Source organism: Anopheles gambiae, chromosome 2 (assembly GCF_943734735.2).
Source record: "Anopheles gambiae chromosome 2, idAnoGambNW_F1_1, whole genome shotgun sequence".
Taxonomy (NCBI): Eukaryota; Metazoa; Arthropoda; class Insecta; order Diptera; family Culicidae; genus Anopheles; species Anopheles gambiae.
In genome coordinates this window covers 78,083,216-78,103,837 of record NC_064601.1, presented here as the reverse complement: position 1 = coordinate 78,103,837, position 20,622 = coordinate 78,083,216, and the positions used below count along the sequence as shown (strand labels likewise).

At 40.7% G+C, this 20,622-nt stretch overlaps 2 protein-coding genes across 2 annotated transcripts; one reads left to right on the top strand and one right to left on the bottom strand.

Moving 5' to 3' along the window:
- Window positions 1-1,365: 1,365 nt before the first annotated feature.
- Window positions 1,366-4,244, bottom strand: LOC1274744 (small ribosomal subunit protein uS4). Its single transcript, XM_313936.5, has 3 exons — window positions 3,834-4,244; window positions 3,424-3,610; window positions 1,366-1,640 (listed from the first exon to the last, which is right to left on the bottom strand). The coding sequence occupies exons 1-3, from the start codon at window positions 4,054-4,056 to the stop codon at window positions 1,463-1,465; spliced, it is 588 nt and encodes a 195-aa protein (XP_313936.2). The 5' UTR covers window positions 4,057-4,244; the 3' UTR covers window positions 1,366-1,462.
- A 1,470-nt stretch (window positions 4,245-5,714) lies between these two features.
- LOC1274743 (transmembrane 7 superfamily member 3) lies at window positions 5,715-8,300 on the top strand. Its single transcript, XM_061645249.1, has 3 exons — window positions 5,715-5,943; window positions 6,067-7,167; window positions 7,243-8,300. Exons 1-3 carry the CDS (start codon window positions 5,793-5,795, stop codon window positions 7,812-7,814), a joined length of 1,824 nt encoding a protein of 607 aa, XP_061501233.1. The 5' UTR covers window positions 5,715-5,792; the 3' UTR covers window positions 7,815-8,300.
- The last annotated feature ends 12,322 nt before the right edge of the window (window positions 8,301-20,622 follow it).

Sequence of the window (20,622 nt, the reverse complement as noted above, 5' to 3'; positions counted from 1 at the left end):
CTTTGACACTTTGAAAAAAGCCACCTTGTACCGATGTCATGCATTAAAAAGCTATGAAGTTCCACCAAGTTCGGTACACGTTCTTAACAAGCCTTAAAGTTCCATCATGAACCCTACACATAGTGCTAATCAGCCGCAAAGTTTCAAAGAGTGCCATGTGCCTGTTAAAAAGCTCCATATTTCCGCAAAGTACCGTCTATCTCTTAATCAGCCACAAAGTACGACATCGGAACGATTTTTCGTTAAACAGCCCTAAATCAGCTATAAAGTACGAGCTGGCTATTTGGGTAAATATTCAAATACAGTTTATGGAACGGTCTACCATAAGCGTACAGCTCCCAGTTTAGTAAGATCCTGAAATTGCGACATGATTCCTATAATATAAATTTAACGTCAAAAACCAACGACTTAAATTCAATAGAGAAAAAATCTATTCTGGCTGTAAGTCACAATATTCCACTTGCTGAAATATTCGAGATTCGCCGATCTATTCGAAAGTATTACAGGGTTTCGAATCATATAAGGGAATAGTTCAACCACTTAGGGGAATGTTGCAAATCGGTAGGGGAATGTTGCAAGCAAGCTGTGGATGTTTGCAATCACTTAGGGGAGTTTTGCAATCGATTAGGGGAATGTTGCAAGCGTATACCTTAAAATATTTTCGTCAATCTAACTAACTTATCATGTTTAATTATGGCTCCGCAGCAGGATTTCTTTAGTTTATCATGTGTACAGCAGACTGCCACACGAAAACAACTCCAAACGATGTTTTTAAAAAAACATCATCGGTATCAATTCGAAGCTTTTTACACCGGCACCCACCGTCTGATGACAGCTCCCCAGTACGCTTGCAACATTCCCCTAATCGATTGCAAAACTCCCCTAAGTGATTGCAAACATCCACAGCTTGCATGCAATATTCCCCTACCGATTTGCAACATTCCCCTAAGTGATTGAACTATTCCCTTATATGATTCGAAACCCTGTAATATCATAGCATATCATTAATCATAACGTTGCAACAGCCGAAAGAATTAAGAGAACAACCAGACGAGAAAAGATAGTAAATGAATCCAACATTGTTTTATCTAACTTACGAGAAAACCAATCCGGCCTTTTATATTTGTATTTCTAACGACTTTCTAAGATTAAATTTCGTATTGTAGTTTGTGTGTGTGTTGAATAACTTAATCTTCCCGGAACCTTTTTTACTGATTTTGAATTAATGAAATATTAAGACCTATTAATACCATCAGAAGGCAGAGCATAAACACACTAATTAAAAATCTGATCCCGTTTATCAAATTGGAGAAATTTTCGGATACACTTTCGCTGCAATAAATAAGTTTAAATAAATCAGACGAATCGTGTTGGTGACACTCATGTAATGCTTGTTGTTATTATTACATCTAGCTGAGTGACAGAAAGTTTAGGGTTTAGACAACCAACCGCGACCAGCAGTTTAATCCTCTTCCTCCTCTTCGGCAGCACCGCCGCCACCCTGGCCCTTCTTCAGGTTCTTCCTCTTGACGCGACCCGGACGGCCACCACCGAAGGGCGACTTCAGCGAGAAGTCGATGTGCTTCTGCGAATCCAGACGGACGATGAACGAAGGAACGTTCACGACCTGCTTGCGGACACTGTGAAAGAAAAAGTACAAAATTTCATTATTATTGAGATTATTTAGCATAATAACAGATTCTAGAGCTCGTGATTGATCAAGACAGTGATTTTTTAACGTTTTTTTTTATAACATAGTAGAAAAAAGTGGCTATAATCCAGTCTATTCGCGTTTGAACTGAGACGCATGAACTCGTTATCGTATGACTATACATGTCCCGTCACGTAGTCGGGGGTCCAGGTCCAGTCCAGTATAGACGGAAACCGTGAACGTTTTAATAAAAAGAATTAACAGTAAAATCGATGCATGATTAATTATTCTAAGATGTGGTATAAATGCTGATTTTTTTTGTTTTGCAATATTCATGTTCCGAAGTTTTCGGCCCACGGCCTGCACGAATTTAATAAGCAGGAAATGGTTCCTAACCCGGATTCAATATTCCCAATGATTATTACATTTGGCACTCTCAACGAAATAGATTGTTCGTTGGAGCGTGGCCATTGGGGTAAAGTAGAGTTTAGTCTTTGACTTTGTATCCTATCTATATTGATAGTTGTGTACCAAGGGATTGTTTTTGTTCCGTAGTTTTCGGCCCACGGCCTACACAAGTTTAATAAGCAGGAAATGGTTCCTAACCCGGGTTCAATATTCCCAATGATAGTTTGAATTGGCACTCTTTAGCAAAATAAGTTCTTTGCTGGAGCGTGGCCATTGGGCTAGGGCAGATCGTAACAATAATCATTGATTTTGCATCCTATATCGATAATTGAGTACACATAGATCGTTTTTACAGTTTTAATTGTTCCAAAGTTTTCGGCCCACGGCCTGCACGAGTTTAATAAGCAGGAAATGGTTCCTAACCCGGATTCAATATTCCCAATGATAGTTACATTTGGCACTCTCAGCGAAATAGATTGTTCGGTGGAGCGTGGCCATTGGGGTAGATCATAACATAAACCATTGATTTAGCATCTTAGATAGACAGTAGTGTAAGACATACATAGTTTTACAATATTCGTGTTACAAACTTGTATTCTGGTCTGGCCGATTTAATAGAAACAATAGTACATCATTTGGATAAGCAATCCCAATGAAACACTTCATAATTGTGCTGACACTAAATTATCTTATTCCATGAAGTTTAGCCATTGCAATTTATAACGTTGCTGTGAAATTAATTCGCAATGTCACACGAATTTTTAATAAACTACTTGATTTACAACAAAAATACTGAAGGAAAATAGCCACCTTAACACTACATTCTATTAAACGTTAAGCCATCATTTACCGTTTTTGTTACCTCGTTCCGAATCGATACAACAGTAAAACCTTCCAGTGATCCTCAATGCATCGCTGCATCGCGCATGTGGAAGAAATACATCTGATTCTTGCTTCCATGGATTGGCGAGTACGTTTCAGCACGAATCATCAAGTTCTTAATGGCTTATTCTTGCAGTGAATAGATCCAATGATCGCCAATAATGCGCGTTGGTGACCAACCAGGAAACTGCTTCATCGTACAAGTAAAGCCGTGTCACTGAACTTGTTTTTCGTGTGTACGTATGTATGTGAGGCGTTAGAAACCGAAAAATCTTGCGACCCTTCTGATTCTAAGTGGCACTCACGATCATTTGCGGCGGCACGGGGCCAGCGCAAAATCTCTCTAGAGAACTGAATACACGATGGAGACAGCAACGGATAAGTTGAATCTTCTCGGCACTGGTATGATATGTTATGGACGCTATGTGCTTCGATGATCGGGCTTTATCGATACCCATCCATTTTCTTAATCGACTACTTACCGAATATGACGCTGGCGGATCAGAACGCGAGCGTGATGGTACGACTTGGCCAATCCCAGCTTGAACACCTGGGTCTGCAGACGGCGCTCAAGGAAATCCTCAATTCTCAAGCCGAGCACGTAATCGAGCTTCATGCGGGACTCATCCAGCACACCGATGCGAACCAGACGACGCAGCAGGGCGTTACCTGAAAGAGGTAATATCATTAGATTAGAGTGAGGTTAAGGTTTACACTGGGCAGTTGTGTGTGTGGGTAAAACGTGGTTCAGTCCCGGCGTGTGCGGGATTTTATATTTTCAACAAAGAACTATTCTGACAAGAGGTATCAGAAATTTAAAAAAAAAATCATCACAATCTTGTTTAGGAGTAAACGAGGATTCCCATTCGTTCACAGCATTGCTAAAACTTACCTTGGAACAGGCGCTTCTCATCCTTCTCTTCCAGCGTGAGCAACTCACGAGCAGCCTTGCGGATCTTGGCAAGCGTGTACTTCACACGCCATACCTCACGCTTGTTACGCAGGCCGTACTGGCCAATAATCTTCAATTCCGCATCGAGACGTGGCTTTTCGAACGGACGACGGGGAGTAACGTAGGTCTTGGAGAAGACCGAAGGAATACGGTGGTTCACCATTTTTGCTCACGACGGGCCGAACACGTACGTGTTGCCTCGTTGAACTTCTGACACGGAAAGAGAAAGAAACGCCGCAAACCGGAACCACAAAATGACGTGTGGAGCGAAAAGGTTCATCTCACACGATAGTGATGTGCTTGAGTCGATAGGCTCCGATCCGATCGGAACGGAGCAACTCGAAAAGCGGAATATCGTGTTCTGCACCCAAGTTGAAAAATCGAGCAATTTTTTACTCTTTTTATTTGACCGTTCTAATAGACATAGGTGATGTGTTTAAAGGTATGTTTATTTAGGTGCATTGTTAGGGCGTTTGCCGGACGCCATCATTGAGAATTGTTATGCCAAATGGTATACAATTTTCTATACCCCTCTCCAGTCCTTCCCAATTTTAATACCGACGCCCTCAGTATTGTTATGTCAAGCCGTGAAATGTCAATCTGCTCTGAAACACTTCACCTCCTAATATAAATACACCTTGAGACATAGAGCGACAACGTCTCGCGTGACAAAAAGTAGCTCAATTTTGGTGTTAATGTCAAAAATGTGTGTTTGTCAGATATTTTCTAGCAGAATATGCTATTTGTGAACGCGGTTATCCAAAGTCATCTTAAACTCATAATACATAATTTTAGATTAATTTGGATAGCTAGCGTTTACACATGGCATATTCTCTTAGAAAATATCTGGCAAACACAAATTTTCACTAAGGTAGGGGAAGTCTTAGTGAAGAGTAGAGTTGAGCCGGTCTCATGGTACAGTCGTCAATTCGTAAGACTTAAAAACATGCCCGTCATGGGTTCAAGCCCCAAATAGATCGCGCCCTCACACGTAGGACTGACTATCCTGTCATGGGTGTAATCCAAAAAAGAAAGACACTGAAAGCCGGCCAACCCCACAATTGGTTAAAGGTAGGCCTTGATCGACAACAGTTGTCGATCAACTGTTTCGCCAGCAGCCTGTGGCGAATCTTTTTCGAGCAATCCAAGCTATCCATCGCTAGATGGATAACAAAAATATTTTCTTGCAATCTTTTGACAGGCCGTAAAAAGAATAAGTCGTGTTTAATAAGGCCGAGTCGTGTTTTTGTGTTTAAACATTAGTTTTTGATTGCTTCCAAGTCCTAATGGTTCTATATTGTGCATTTCTTACAACAAAAACCCATGTTTTACGAATTATTTTGTTAATTTATGATGATTGTATCCTGCTTAGGCCACTAATACACGACGCACGTTTCCGCGCCCGCGGAAACCCGTATAACAATCCAGCCATAGAAATGAAATGTCATTCGAACGCCCTACGCAGAGATGCTCATGCTGGATATCTCTGCGGAACTGTTATACGCGTTTGAACGCGCCTGCGGAAACGCGCATCGTGTATTTGCGGCCTAAGATTCGTGATGTGTGAACGCAAATACATTGACGATTTTTTTTTTGATATTTGGTTTTGGGGAAGGAGAACGATTCACGGAGAAAGATATGGCATGTGTGAACGTACCTATTGAAAACCATTATGACATCGTCACTCTACGTCTATTTACACGATAAAGATCAACGAAAGTTGCAAAAATTTACTACTCGAAACTTACGCAATGTTTAGCGGGAGATTTCGAGCAGAAAGTACTACTCGAAACCATCGCAATGTTCAACGGGTACATCGTTTTGTTTGATTTGGCAACACTGCTGTCGTTAATTATCACAACAAATCTATTTTATTTGCACAGGCAAGCACAGACAACAATGTACCGTTCCGGCAATGTTCGCCTTGCCAATACAATATTTAAATGTTTTTGTACGTATTTGATGTTTTACGTAACTATTTCTGCTTCCCAAAATGTAACCAGTGATACCTCCGCTTCCGTCGAACCACAGCAGCCAAGCCTGCTGTCTGGTAAGTTTTGATATTTACATTTGCCTGCTGCTAGCAAATGCATTTCGCTGTGTGTTATTATTCCAAATGTGTTATCACCGTTCTCTCCTTCCTGCTGTACGTGGTGATGTGTGGCGATAACAGTGCGAGAGGTCGTCGAGTTGACCGTCCCGGTCGCCTTGAGACCGAACGATATCAACGATTATCGCGAGATCGTCCTGCAGCCCTACTCGAATACGCGCATCCACCTGAGCAACTATTCAAAAAATGCTGGCGATCAGGTTGGCTATGCGCTGGTTCAGCTGCACGCCTTCGAGTACAATGTTACGCTCAGCTACAACAGCTCCATCGTGGACGGGGGCCATCTTTCGGGCCAGAATGTTGGCTTGCTGATGTACGGGGATGGTGATCTGTACGCGTTCAATTTGAATACTCATCAACCAGTGTGGGTTTCGTTGGTGCTCATGCTGTACAACAGATCGGCCCCGGTACCGGGTGGATGCAATCTCGAATTTCCGGTCGAAATCTCACCCGTCCTCAATCTAACCCTCACGCCGGAAGTCATCATTGTGGACACGCCGGCTGCGGCTGTCGCCAAACCGTTCCAGGGCACTCCGAACGCGTGCGGGAAGGCACGGTTGGAATATGAGTCCTACTACTACATCATGCCTACGCACGATTTCTCCCAACGGGCCTATTTCGCTGCAATTAATAAGCTGATTAGCTATGCCAACGCCAAAGTGCAGGGACGACAGAATGCCTTGCACGCACCGCTGTTGCTGAATCGACACATCTACGGCAGATTGACTGGTCGCGGGATGGTGTTCGTAACCGCTGTGATCGATCCCGTGCACCGAGGATTTGCTCTTTACGTTCCAACCCACACGTACTCGTGTAAGCCATTCATAGAACCGGCGGGATGCTACGGTTTGAACATTCCCTATCGTGCACTCGCCATCATACTGACGATTATTGCCGTACTAGAAGTTATCATGGGATATTTACCGCTCGTGGTCAAATGTTCTGCCTCGTTAGGTTTCCTGGCTGTTGTGGGTACGGTGGAGGCGTTGAATATGCTTGATAAACCGCTGGCACACGAATGGCTTATAACATGTTTGGTCGGTGGGGCAATTGTAGGAGCCGCGGTTGGGTTGCTTCTTGGACTGTACGCTCCCGTGGCCGGCAAAATATTCTGCTCAATGCTAACTGGCTACATGATCTGCTTAACCCTGTTCGGTATGATAAGTAAGTATTCCAGGGCTGGCGATTAAATGTTTTCTTTACAAACAAATATTAACGTTTTTGTATTTCGTGTTTCAGATGGAAATTTCTACACATTGCGTAATGTTTCGTGGTACATCGCATTGGGAGGAGTATTAATCGGTGCCGTACTTAACATTACCTTGCCGATCATACTGATCACCCGCTCGGTCATCTTTGGTACTGTCTTTATTTTCTATGGCGTTAATACAATCGTTGGTGCCCGGTTGGACTACCCGCTGCGGCACTTTGTCCGCCGACTGTACGTGGAAAACTATGAACGTGTCCATTCTGATCCGGCACTGGATGAGAACGATTTTGTTGCACTGGCGGCCTTCGCTATCATCATGCTGGTGGCATTGTTTCTACGCTCCCGTTATCAATCGGACGAGGTGCAGGGTGATTATTCGCGCTTTGATATCCCCTGCCAGCGGGGCCCAGCGAACGGCGACGACGAGGATCGCATAGAAAGGAGTACGGTAATAGCGGCAGACGATACGGCGGCATATCAGCGTTTCGTAAACGAACAGCCCATCATCACACGCTGGACCAATGGGGACGATGATGTGTTTGAATCTCCCGAAAGTAATTCACGATTTTATCGGCTGCTCAAACGGAACGCTAGAAGATAGAAAACACAAATATTATACATTACCGAAAGATAGCATCACCTGGTAGCTATACAGACTTTACAACCTACAAAACATTACAGGCGGGTAAGAGTAGCGTGTTCGACTGATCTGAATCTAGAACCTTACGCGGATGGAAGTAAGTTCAATAGGTCTATGCAATTAAATTGTTTGCGTATTTTTTGCAGAGCAAATGTAAAGCAAGTAGTTCAAAAATCTGCAACATTGAATCTTATAGGTATAAGCAAAAACTACCAAAACGTAAATAACGTGTCTTATTTATGCTATACTTTGTACCTCGTGTAGAGTGTATCATTGATTGGCAATGAAAACAGAATGCAAAATGACAATCGGCATGGAATGTGATACACGTAACCGTCTTTATGGCCATTCCAAAAAATGAATGTAATTTTTTCACGACAATAATATAGAACTAAGGATTCTCACTGAAGTACGGCCAATATACGGTTTGATATAGTGTGATAAAAATATTCGATGTGTTTTTTTTATTTCTTGTAGAACAAATATAGAAATTGTTGTTATAGCTGCTTTATGTTTATGTTTATGTTTATTTGTCTATCAATAATGCCCTCTCGAACCATTTTAGCAATGTTTTACAATGAGTTCTTTACAATGGATTACAATAACATAGAACATAAAATGTGCACTATGGAACCAAATTTAACACAGAAACACGATCATTAAACTCAGTTGGTGAAATCCTCGGCTCAAAAGCGTCGCTGACTGCGTTGAAAGCACGGCACATGAGTAGGAACAGGTCAGAGGAGCCAAATTGCGTTCTACGGTCGTCGAGGGCCAACATTGCCCGAGTCCGGATCGGCCAGGCCGGAACGTACAGGTTGATGGCAGCCAGTAGTGACGGAGAGTCAATACGGCCGTCGAGAAGTCCCGTGATGAACGACAACCTGGCTTTTCGTATTCGCTCACTTAGGGTGGGTAGCCCGAGTAGTAAACACCTAGTCCGGTAATCGAGCCTTTGGTTCCATGAGCGAAGTGCAAATCGTGAAATTTTGCGCTGGATTGATTCCAATCGAGCTAACGGACGATTTAAATGCAATTGACCACAAATGCAGGAGGCGAGATTTCCAGGATTTGTGTTTCTCCACAATTACATGGTTGGTTGTCGGTTGTTCCTATCAGCGGGTTGATTGGCTACTTGTTGTCCCAATAATGGGTTCGCAATAGGCTTTTATATGAACTGTAGTGTTCACAATCATGGGGCGGTCCCGTGGTACAGTCGTCAACTCGAACGACTCAATAAACATGCCCGTCATGGGTCCAAGCCTAGAATAGACCGTCCTCCCGTAGGAAGGATTTTGACTATATCCGGCTGCGTGGTAATGAATTAAGTCTCCAAAGCCTTATACAGGCCGGCATGTTCACGTAGGACGTGACGCCAAATAGAAGAAGAAGAAGTGGCTACAATCAAAACCACCAGGACGATCCAGACCACATATGCGATGCTTTTTAGGACTATATCAGCATACAAATTGAGCTAAAATTCCTACGCTATTTCTTATGCTGCACATGTACTGCTGGGTATGGTTTATGGAACAGTGGAATCAGTTAGTCGATCGAAACAGGAACTATATCCCGAATAATGTTTTAAACTTCGTTACGAATCCAGAACAGATCAAGGTACAGTTCCAGGAACGGAAGAAAATTGGAGCTGTTTCAGGATTGGTATCGTTTTAAGATGATTTCCTGGATCGGTGTTAGTTCGTGATCGGTTCTAGGATCTGTTTGGGTTCATTATCGGTTCTGCTACCGGTATGGGTTCAGTATCACTTCTAGACCGGTATAGGATCAGTTGCTGGACTGGTATGAATTCAGTATTGCTCCCTGTACAGGTATGGGTTTGGTATTAGGACCAGGACTGGTATAGACTCAGCTCAGCTCAGCTCAGCTCAGTATCGGATTCGGCATCGGTATGATTTTAGTATTCGTTACAGGGTCGGTATGGATTCAGTATTAGGTCCAGAACCGGTATGAGTTAAGTATCACTTTCAGGATCGGTACGGGTTTGTGATCAGTTCGAGGAACGATTTGGATTCGTGATAGGTTCCTGGGTTGGTATGGGCTCAGTATTGCTTTCTGTACTGGTATAGGTTCGGTATCAGGACCAGGACCGGTATGATCTCAGTATCAATTCCCGAAGGATTGGTTTTGTATCGGATTAAGGTTTATTATCCATTACAGGGCCGATATCGATTCGTGAGCAGTTCCAAGACTGGCATGGGTTCATGATTAGTTCTACGACCGTCATAGGTTTTGTATCAGGTCCAGGACCGGTATGGGCTTTGTATCAGTTTCAAGTCCGGTATGGGTATGGGTTCGGCTTAAGGTATATTAATGAGAGCCGATTATGTCGACATACACCGCAGAGTACCACCTATTCATCGACTTTAAGGTGGCCTACGACACTATAGACCGGAATGAGCTATGGAACATCATGAACATCCCCGCAGCTTCTACTATATGGAATCTGGTACGATGCTATTTGTAATGAAATTTTTGTTCTTGCTTGTAGTTTAATTTCCTTTGACATATTTCAATAATGTTTTGTGCTAATTTTTCTTAAAAATGGTACAAAATACTTTGTTGAACTTCAATGAAAAACAACCGGCCATCAGAGTTTGTTATTTTAAAAGCTATAACCTATGTATCGAGATCACCTCACAAGGTGTCGATTTTACCCCATCATCTTACACGCCCTCTGATGTGATATCATGTAATTCAGTCGTTGTAAGTGAAAGCCTAGTAAAATCCGCTTTATCCAAACTTAAAACTTCGTTTTCACCAGGCCCCGATGGCATCCCTGCCTGTGTTTTGAAAAAATGTGGCAATACCCTCACTCCTATTCTCACTCGTCTTTTTTTCTCGCTCGCTTAGTGTAGGGATTTTTCCTAGTCAATGGAAACTAGCTTGGCTTGTTCCCATTTATAAGAAAGGTGACCGCACACTAGCATCAAACTACAGAGGCATTTCTATTATTTGTGCGTGTTCTAAAATCCTCGAGTCAATTGTCCATTTATCTGTAATGCCTTGTGTAAAAAATTATATTTCTACGGAACAACACGGCTTTATGCCCAATCGCTCAGTGTCCACCAACCTAATGTGTTTTTTGTCTTCTCTATATCACTATCTGTCTAGTGGTAAGCAAGTAGACACTATCTATACCGATTTCAAAGCGGCATTTGACAGTATACCTCTATCATTACTTGTTGCTATGCTTCGAAAACTAGGTTTCGGTGGCTCTATATTGCCGTGGTTCAACTCCTATCTTGATAATCGTTCTTATGCAGTTAAAATCTGTGGCTCTTTCTCTGAATGCTTTCTTAGTTCTTCGGGAGTCCCTCAAGGTAGTGTCCTTAGTCCCTTACTGTTCATTCTCTTCCTCAATGACTGTACTTCGATCCTTCCTCCTAACGGCTTCTTGCTATATGCGGATGACGTTAAAATTTTTCTTCCTGTATCTTCTACAGCTGATTGTCTAGTCCTTCAATCCTGGCTCTGTAAATTCTCTACATGGTGTGCTTCTAACGGTTTAGTCCTGTGTCCTCAAAAATGTTCCGTCTTGTCTTTCTTCCGATCTTCTACAAGTATAACTCATGCTTATAGTGTCTGTGATGCCCCTATTCCCCGTGCGTCCTTGTCTAAGGATCTTGGCGTCTTCTTTGACCCGAGTCTTTCTTTCAAGGAGCACACGGACTATGTCATCAACAAGGCCAACAAAAGTCTTGGTTATATTTGTCGCATGTCCACTGAAATTCGTGATCCCTTTTGTCTTAAGTCCCTTTATTGTTGTTGGGTCCGTTCCGTACTGGAATATGCCTGTGTCATCTGGTCTCCTGTCCAACTATCTCTGCTCCAAAGGATTGAGAGGATCCAGAGACGTTTTACAAGGATCGTATTTCGTAGGTCGCTGGGTCATCACTCTATTCCGCTTCCTTCGTATGAGGATAGATGCACTTTATTAGGCCTTGCCAAGTTGGAGCACCGCTTCTCGGTCGCTCAGGCTTCTTTCGTCGCTGGCATATTGCTCAATACGATTGATACCCCTTCACTTCTGTCGCGCTTACATTTGTATGCACCTTGTCGCACCTTACGTTATCGTTTTCGTCTCCAGTTACCTATATGTCGTACACGTTTTGCTCGCAATGAGCCTTTTGTAAGAGCTATGTCGTCTTTTAATAGTACTTATGATCTGTTCGATTTCAACATATCCTATCCTGTCTACCGATCCCGTCTTCGCTCCTTTTCCGTACCATAAACTCCTTCCAACTCCTTCGTGAATAATTGTTATACTATAGTCAGTAAGCACTATTGCTGTAACCCAACGTGGCCGAGCAATTAATAAAATAAAAATAAATAAATAAATAAATAAATCATGGTGTCGATCTTACCCGTACTGCAGTCTTGGTGCAACATAACACACACTTTTTTATTTTAAACAAAATGTTATCAAAATCAATCCAGGAACCGTAGTTTCTCGTAAGATGGTACATAATTAATCAAAAAAGCTTTTTCGATGTCTACTAGTAAGTTTACATTGGCGTTAAGACGTTACGCCAAATAGAAGAAGAAGCCTTGCTAACTGGCCAAATTAACTCGCTATTTTCTAAATTATGTCATTATTATGGACTGTGTCAGAGGGTTGGTACAGACGTCAACTCGAACGACTCAATAACATGCCCGTCATGGGTTCAAGCCTAGTAGAATAGACCGTTCCCCCGTAGCAAGGATTGACTATTCGGCAGCTTGGTACTGAATAAAGTCTTAAAGCCAGCATGAGCATGGGCCGGCATGTCCGCGTAGGAAGTTTACGCCAAATAGAAGTCAGCACAGTATTTATGACGAATTTCAGTACTTTGGTTGTGAGAGTCCTCATTTTATAAACAATGTTCTTATGTTTTATTCTAGTAGACTTGGGTGTTGTAACTTTTTGGATGTGTTTTATGCTCAGATTTAATGTTATGATTTAATTATGCTCATGGGTTCAAGCCCCGAATAGACCGTGCCCCCATACGTAGGACTGACTATCCTGCTATGGTAACAAAAGTCACTGAAAGCCAAGCTCACTTTACTAGTGGGTACAGGCAGGCCTTGACCGACAACGGTTGTTGTGCCAATGAAGAAGAAGAAGAATTATGCTCAGATTATTCCAAACACAAAAAAACTCTTCTCGTTCTTTGGCATAATGACCAACGCGATCATGCCGGCCTATACAAGTGTTCCTTACGTATTCAAGTATTAAGTCTAGGAGTCCTTGGTAAGCGGGAACGGTTCAGATACGAATGGATCTATCGCAGTCTATTGGTTTATTGTAGGAGCTGAGCCGTTTATTGTAAATAGCACCACTATGGTAAACATGGAAATAATGTTAAGTGGAAATGTTTTGTGATTATAATAGCAATTAAGTTTTTTTTAACTTTACAAGTTAATATTGGCATCGAAAGATTCTCTGCCTAACATGCGCTTTTGCTGAGAAGCTCATTTGCATGGTTTTTGTGGTTAAAATAATTAAAAATTATGTGCATATTAATTTGTCAACTGTATGGTGAAAGTAGTGTAGTATATAGCACACCAATATTTTTTAGTTTTTACATCTTGTCGTATCGATTCGTCACTGAACTCTTAACACAATGCTCGACCTGACCTGTTTTCTTACATATTTGATAGGAATGTACGAAGTGAGAGACGATCGTTTTTACCTTTTTGGGTTGATTTGGGGAAGAGCTATTCTTCACTTGTATGTCGTAAGATATTTCTGAAGGCTGTGGCATTATTTCTTTGAATTGTTTAAATATTGCTGATTTGTTTTATCTGATAATGCCAATTGAAGAATAAATTAACGGCATATTAAACGACCTGACTTACGAAACACCTGCTGCTCTTGTTTTAAGACAAACATTTTTAGATAGATATTGTCCCAGTAAAGGATAACAAAGTGCATCTGATGTTTAAGATAGCTGTTATGTTCCATACATAAAGGTGCCTGTTATTGACATTCCTTTTCGGTATAAGAATACTTTTTTTTCTGGAAACTAACCAATTCTTCCAATGTCAACCTGGTGGCTTATGTTTTATCAAAATTTATACAAAAAAAAACTGTAAAGACGGCGCAGAAGCTTTGTTCTTTTTATCAAATGTGTTCCCCTGTTTTCGTTATCCATAAAAGGAGTCCACTTTAGAAGGTTACCTCCGGCTGGGCCCGATGTGTTTTCTTGAAATTTTGCCAAACCACCGAACGTGGTAGGTAATAATCAAAATAAACTCAATCGAAACCGAACGGTAAGCAAAAAACCAAAAAGGCAAAGACTAAAACAATCGCCAGACGTTAGATTGTCATGAGAAAAAGGTACAGGGAGGCATCGAATGGGCAACGAACGATTGGCGCATTTTTCGCGACGGTTGCATCTGTCGTCGATCTGCAGCGACCTTCGGAATGCTTCTAAGTCTGCGCCAAATGTACCGTTAGGCGACAATTCATACGATAGTGGGACAATGTGCCATGTTCGCCGTCTGTCTGCATTGTTTGGTCAGACTGCGGAGAATGCGTCAGATGCGTCAGATGCATTTTATTGCATTATTTGGATACTGGATGATGCGTTTGCTGCGTTGCTTTTTCCAGAAAGCATTGTTTGTACTCTATCAAACAAAAAATATGTATTCTGTGCACCAACGAAATAAATTGCACATCAGCGTTTGGTCATAAGCGGTATATCATTGGGATGAACAAAAAAATCGCACGCAAAGAAAATTGACAACATGTTACCGAAAAAGTGAAGGTAAAATAATTTGGGCGTTTACATTGTTATTGCTAGTTGAGCTTTGGCTAGCAACAATACCTAATGAATAAATGCATAAAATATGCAAATACATGTGAACTGAAAAATACATGCTAGCTGAAAAAAATAAATGATGATTGTGTAATGCTATAAGATTACTTTTTCTTTGGTAACTGAAAAACATAAGGCATGGAAAAAAAAACATTTTATTTGCGTATTTGGTTCTATAAACATATCTATATAGATGAACACACAAACACGATTATAAATTCATCAGACCAAGCGAAAATGTGTGTTTATTTTGTATTTAATGCTTTAGTAAAAATATTCAATGATGCACACTACTTAATGTCTTTCATTTCATTTCTTTTATTTAATCCAATATCCGCCATCAAGGGTAAATAAAACAGACTTAAAACTAATTTAACACTAACAAATATCATTCAATATACAATTCAATAACAATATCATTCAAGAAAAACTAAGCCTAACTAAACTAAACTGACCTAGCAAAACATAAAAGAAAAAAAAACACAGGTAAAGTTTAAAGACTATCATAAACTTAGTGATAAAAAGAGAGTATATGAAAACTAAGAAGAAGGATTAAAGAGAATTAGAAGAAAAAAAATACGGTTACGGAAAGAGTTAAGAGAGGAGTCGAAATCAAAAAAATAGTAAAAGTGGTTAAACACAAAACCTGAAACAGGATAGAAGAGGATCATTGAAAGTATAAAGTGTATGACGTGGACGAAGAAAACGAGAGGGAACATACAGCGAGATGGACGAGAGTGAATCAGGAGCATCAGTAGCAGAAAGCAGAAATGTCTAAGACTAAGATAAAAACACAATAAATGCGTTTTATTTAATTTAAAACGCGACCATTATATTTTGTGGCGCAAGGTCAAAATCATTGTGGTAAATGTATCCAACTTAGTGATTGATGACAGAAATACACAGCCAGTTGCATAGACAGTTGTATAGTCGTAGTGGAACAGTTTTTGTTTTATAGTTAATGTAACCAACAGTGTATAATAGCAATTTAAGTATGTTATAATAACATTTCTTTAAATGATTATAAATATTACCACAACATTCCGTAAAGCACCAGGCAGCTCCATTAAACTTTCAACGAGCTTACTTTTAATAACTATTTTTTTATTCATTATATTAAACACATTGTATTGTATCGTATACAAATACTTATTCTCTTTTATCTACTTCTTGTTTTGCTTGCAGACCAATTGTTTTAAAGATAATGTTTATGTATTCGTCGAACTCGTCAAACGTATCCTTCTCGAAACTGTAATGCAATCACAAAGAGTATCACCAGGAATGTTTCAAGCATTAGGGCCAACCCGAATGTACAGCGATTGTTTATTAAAAAGAGTTATAATTTCAGTTTTTCTTTCATTTTTTTCAATTATACTACACCATTGAACTCAGACTTTGACACTGTCCAAACCTGACGAAACGCGTTCGAGAAGAAGATGCTCAGAATCGCAGTGCTCGGTCGCGCAGCGCATCTAGTTCGTCATGCTCCAGTGGGCTGGCCATGTTATACGGATGGAACTGGACGACTTATCCCGGAAAGTCCTTTTAGACTGTCCACAAAGGACAGAAGGCTTGGTTTGATGTCATTACAATGGAACGAAGCTTAGTGAATTGCAATGAATTACTTATTTGATAGCATCGATACTTTTTTGTATAACTTTTTTAATTGCTAGCATAAACCATATTTTTTCTCTGCAATTATATCGTAATTGTATCTAAAAATCGAGCTCGATAGGGAAGACATACGATGAATATATCATCGATCAATATCGAATAGATTTACTTGTAGAAAATTCTTAAGGTATCAACAGTCTGTTCATTTGATGCGAACAGTAATTTTAAAAGAAGACGTACAGAGGACACAAGAAGATAAATGTGGGTGTAAAAAATTGTTCATAGAACGCTCCTGCACATCTCTAGTTCTCGTTGGGAACAATCCGTTTCAGATATTTATAAACTAGAGAATGAACCTGCTTAACAAATGTAGGTTAATTAGTGGACTTTTAACAACGATATTATCAACAAAATCAACAAACTCATTTTCGCCCTTCGTGCCTACGTCAATCTCCACAAACTGTTGATAACGAGTGAACGCACGAAATTTGAGATGTGTTACGTTTTGATAAGCTTGTAAGTACATTATTCTTCTATTTGGCGTAATAGCCATGCCTGGTCTTATTCAGTGCTAAGAGACTTATTCAGTACCAAGCAGGCATATAGTCGGTTTTTGCTATAGAGGAAGGTCCATTCACAACTTGAACACACAACGGGCATGTTGTTAAGTCGAGCAATCACGTGTCACGACTGTATCACGGAACCGCTCTCATTCCGTCCGTAAGGAAGCAAACGCTTTTGATTTAGAATGTGGCAAAGAACGGTAGGATGTAAAAAAGAACATGATTGGCTGGTGGCAGGTCGATGCGCCTAGAGGGCGATGGCTGAATCAGGTGGATTAGGGCCTGTTGGTTATACAGTGCAGACAAAAATGGAAGCAGGCAGGCATGTACCGAAAAACCTGGAGAATAGTTGGCAACCTGAACCCTACTTATAACATCCGACTGCGTCTTATAGTTTGGAATTGGCAAGCAAATACTGGATGTCAGTTCAATAGACATTTTTTATAATGCATGGAAATGATAAAGATGACAAAATAACATAGTCTGACATGGTCATTTCGGAATTGAAAGGAATATAACGAAATTTGTTTTGTAGTAACAAAACAATACATTCCGCTTCCATGAGTTCTGATCATCAGTAACTTAGCCATAATTCATTGCAGACACATAGTTAAGTTTGGCCATTCAAATAATGCATCCACTGATCAAATTGTGAACTAAACACAAGTTTAAATGTAATATTGTTATTTAATATTATTATTTATTTCATATTGTCAGCTGCCTAGGGTTTCACAATAATATATCTTACAAACTAAGGAAGAAGGAAATGTTAAGGATGGGAGATTGATAATATAGACAAGGACTCAGAAGGACGAGAGCGAAAACTGGACAAGGGAACATGTTAGTCGAACATATCATGAACTTGATTAAATGCGGCGCAAGCTCTCAAAAATGGATCTTTCTGACCAAAAGCAGAACGGCGGGAGGGGATAAAAATGGGAGGTCTGTCGCGGAGACGACGAGAAGGAACGTAAAGAGGAATAGAGCTGATGAGTGAAGGAGCATCAATAATGGAGGTCAGGAGGCTGGCGATGAAGAATGACTGCGCTTGTGAATGTCGGGATTTGATTTCCAACAAGCACAACATACGACAGCGGAGAGAATAACAGGGCACAGGTGCATTATATCTGTGCAGAAATCTACGTTTTGCGATACGCGTAAACTTCCTCTGTACTCTCTTTAGTCTCTGCATAGCGGCACCTCCAGCCGGGGTCCACACAATACTAACGTAATCCAACATAGATCGAACCCACCAACAGTACAGTGCCTTCAGGCATAGCGGATCTCTCAGCTCAGAGGCAAGACGAATAATGAGTCCCAGTGCCTTGTTCGCTTTATCAATGACATAGTTGATCTGGTCATTGAATATGAGGTTGTTATCGAGCCACACGCCAAGGTCCTTAATTGAAGACTCTCTTGATATCTGAGTTTGGCCCAAAAAGTAGTTCCATGTATTTGTCTGGTACGACGACCAAAATATACAACACAACATATATGGGGACAAAGCACTAACCCATTAGACAATCACCAAGAAGAAAAAATATTAAAAAAGATTAATTCCTAATCCCTAATTTCAAAATATAATTCCGAACTTCACCATAAAATCTTGTCTAAAAACGTGTGAGTAGAATATTACAACATTTCAAAATAATTACAGTTAACTGTTGTAACAAGATGAGTCAGAATGTTTTGAATTATTTGATTTGAATACGGTTAATACATTTATTTTGCACCATTTGTCATATAATTACCCATGTTTTCGTATTGGAAGGAAGCAAAAATAAGAGCAACACACAAAATCACGGCTAAACATTCTCACAACAAAAGCATGTTTGGGAACATATCGGAGTAGCGAGAAACATATTCTCACGTGGTGATGACAACCACATCTATTCAGAGTACTCCGTCTTTTCCCAGCGGCACATCAAAGTGTTCAAAGTGGTGTTTCAGTTCATTGTTAATGATCATGATTTGTTTCACCTGAATATTCAATACAGCGCATTTCCACCGACCGGTTCCGTCCGCAGTGGAACTGGAGAGTTCGCGTCGGCTGATTCGTGTAATTTGTAGCACCACCAGCCGTATTCATTTCCGCTTTCGTCAAGCAGTCTGATTATTCGAGACGAAGGGAACAGGTCTCCTACGATCGCTCTCGTGCACACCTTATGTACTGTGTGTAATCTTGCCGCGATCTCACCATCTCCCTTAAAGAGGTGTTAATAGACGTCGTCCCCGTCGTCGTCGTCGTCGTCAATCGTGCATGTCTGTGAACGTACCGAAAAAAGATAACTGAAGTCCTCAGCAAAAGAAAAAAACAACAACAACAAAATAAAGCAACCATTTCGGCACACCCAGAAGAGCAGTACAGGTGGCGCAACAAAGTGTTACATGCGCAGTACCCTGACGGTAGGGATGATAAAGACATGTTTAAAATTTAATTTCACATCTAACCCAGCGTGAATCCAAAACATGCTTCCACCACAAAAGCTCTTGCAAAGCAAGGAACAAATGGGGTCAAAAAGTACAAACCTAACAACCACACGAAGAACTCTGCGCACATCCTTCAGCGCAAAAAATAAATAAAATAGAAACAGTTGCGAAAAAAGGTGATCGAGAACCCGAAAACAAAGCAAACGTTACGAAATTAAGTTGCTTCCCGAGCGCCGGTAAATAATCACTCATCTCTCAATCCCAATCCCGCTGTGGGGTCCCCGGCAAGACCTTGCCTTTATCGGGGTTGCTTTTGAGCTCAAGCGCGAGATGTCGTTCTGCTTATGTCACTCGTGCTGTGACCGATCTCTCGGTTCTTGTTCTCCTCCTTGGCTGCAGCGAGACTCGTGAGACTGCATCTGAAGGATCATTAGTTTATTATAATCAGATTTATATTAACTGGCTTTAGCCACGGCATGGAAGCTCCGCTTCGCTTTACGAACCGGTGTCGCCTTCAATCCTTGTCATGTGACTGCAGTTAACTGAGCGAGCAGTACGTACGACTGGTCAGACCACCAGGGATCTTTTCGTCTTTATTTGTGTAGTTCCCTGTTTTGCTCCGTAACCGGGTATACGGGGACGAGCGTGAAGTAGGGAAAAACTCAATTTAATTTAATTGTGGGAATTTTTTGACCATCCTTCAGAAAGCTGATTTTAGAGGCTTAATGTTGCCTTCTGAATTCGCAGTGGTTTGCAGTGGTTGTGCAGTTGCAAGTGCAATTTTAAGAGCAATAAAGTAAGAAGTAAAGGAATGGGGAAGAAAGGCATGGCATGGAATCTTTATCAAGTTGGTGACTAGACTATTGTGCTGCAAAGGAACAGAACGAAGTTTATTATTCTTTTATTACATTTTTTATTTTATTCAAATGAGGTGTTTTTTTTAATCAAAAAGAGTATGGGAGAACTATATTCATCATATTTTTTTATTTAAATATTCCAAAATACCTCATTTTGTAGATTACATTCTTCTCTCTCATTTCATCATTTTTTAAATTAATAATAACTTTTTAATGTTATTTGAGGATTGCTTAAGTCACTTACGTATTTGCCTCTGTTTCACCAATAGCAATACATAAATAAACAATATATAACAATATACATATAATATAACAAGACCGAGGGTACGGTAAGATGGTACGGTCATCAACTCGTACGACTTAACAACATGCCCGTCATGGGTTCTAGCCTCGAATAGACCGTGCCCCTATACGTAGGATTGACTATTAGTGATGAGCAAAATGGGTCTGCAGCCGGATTTGGATTGATCCGAATCTGGATCAA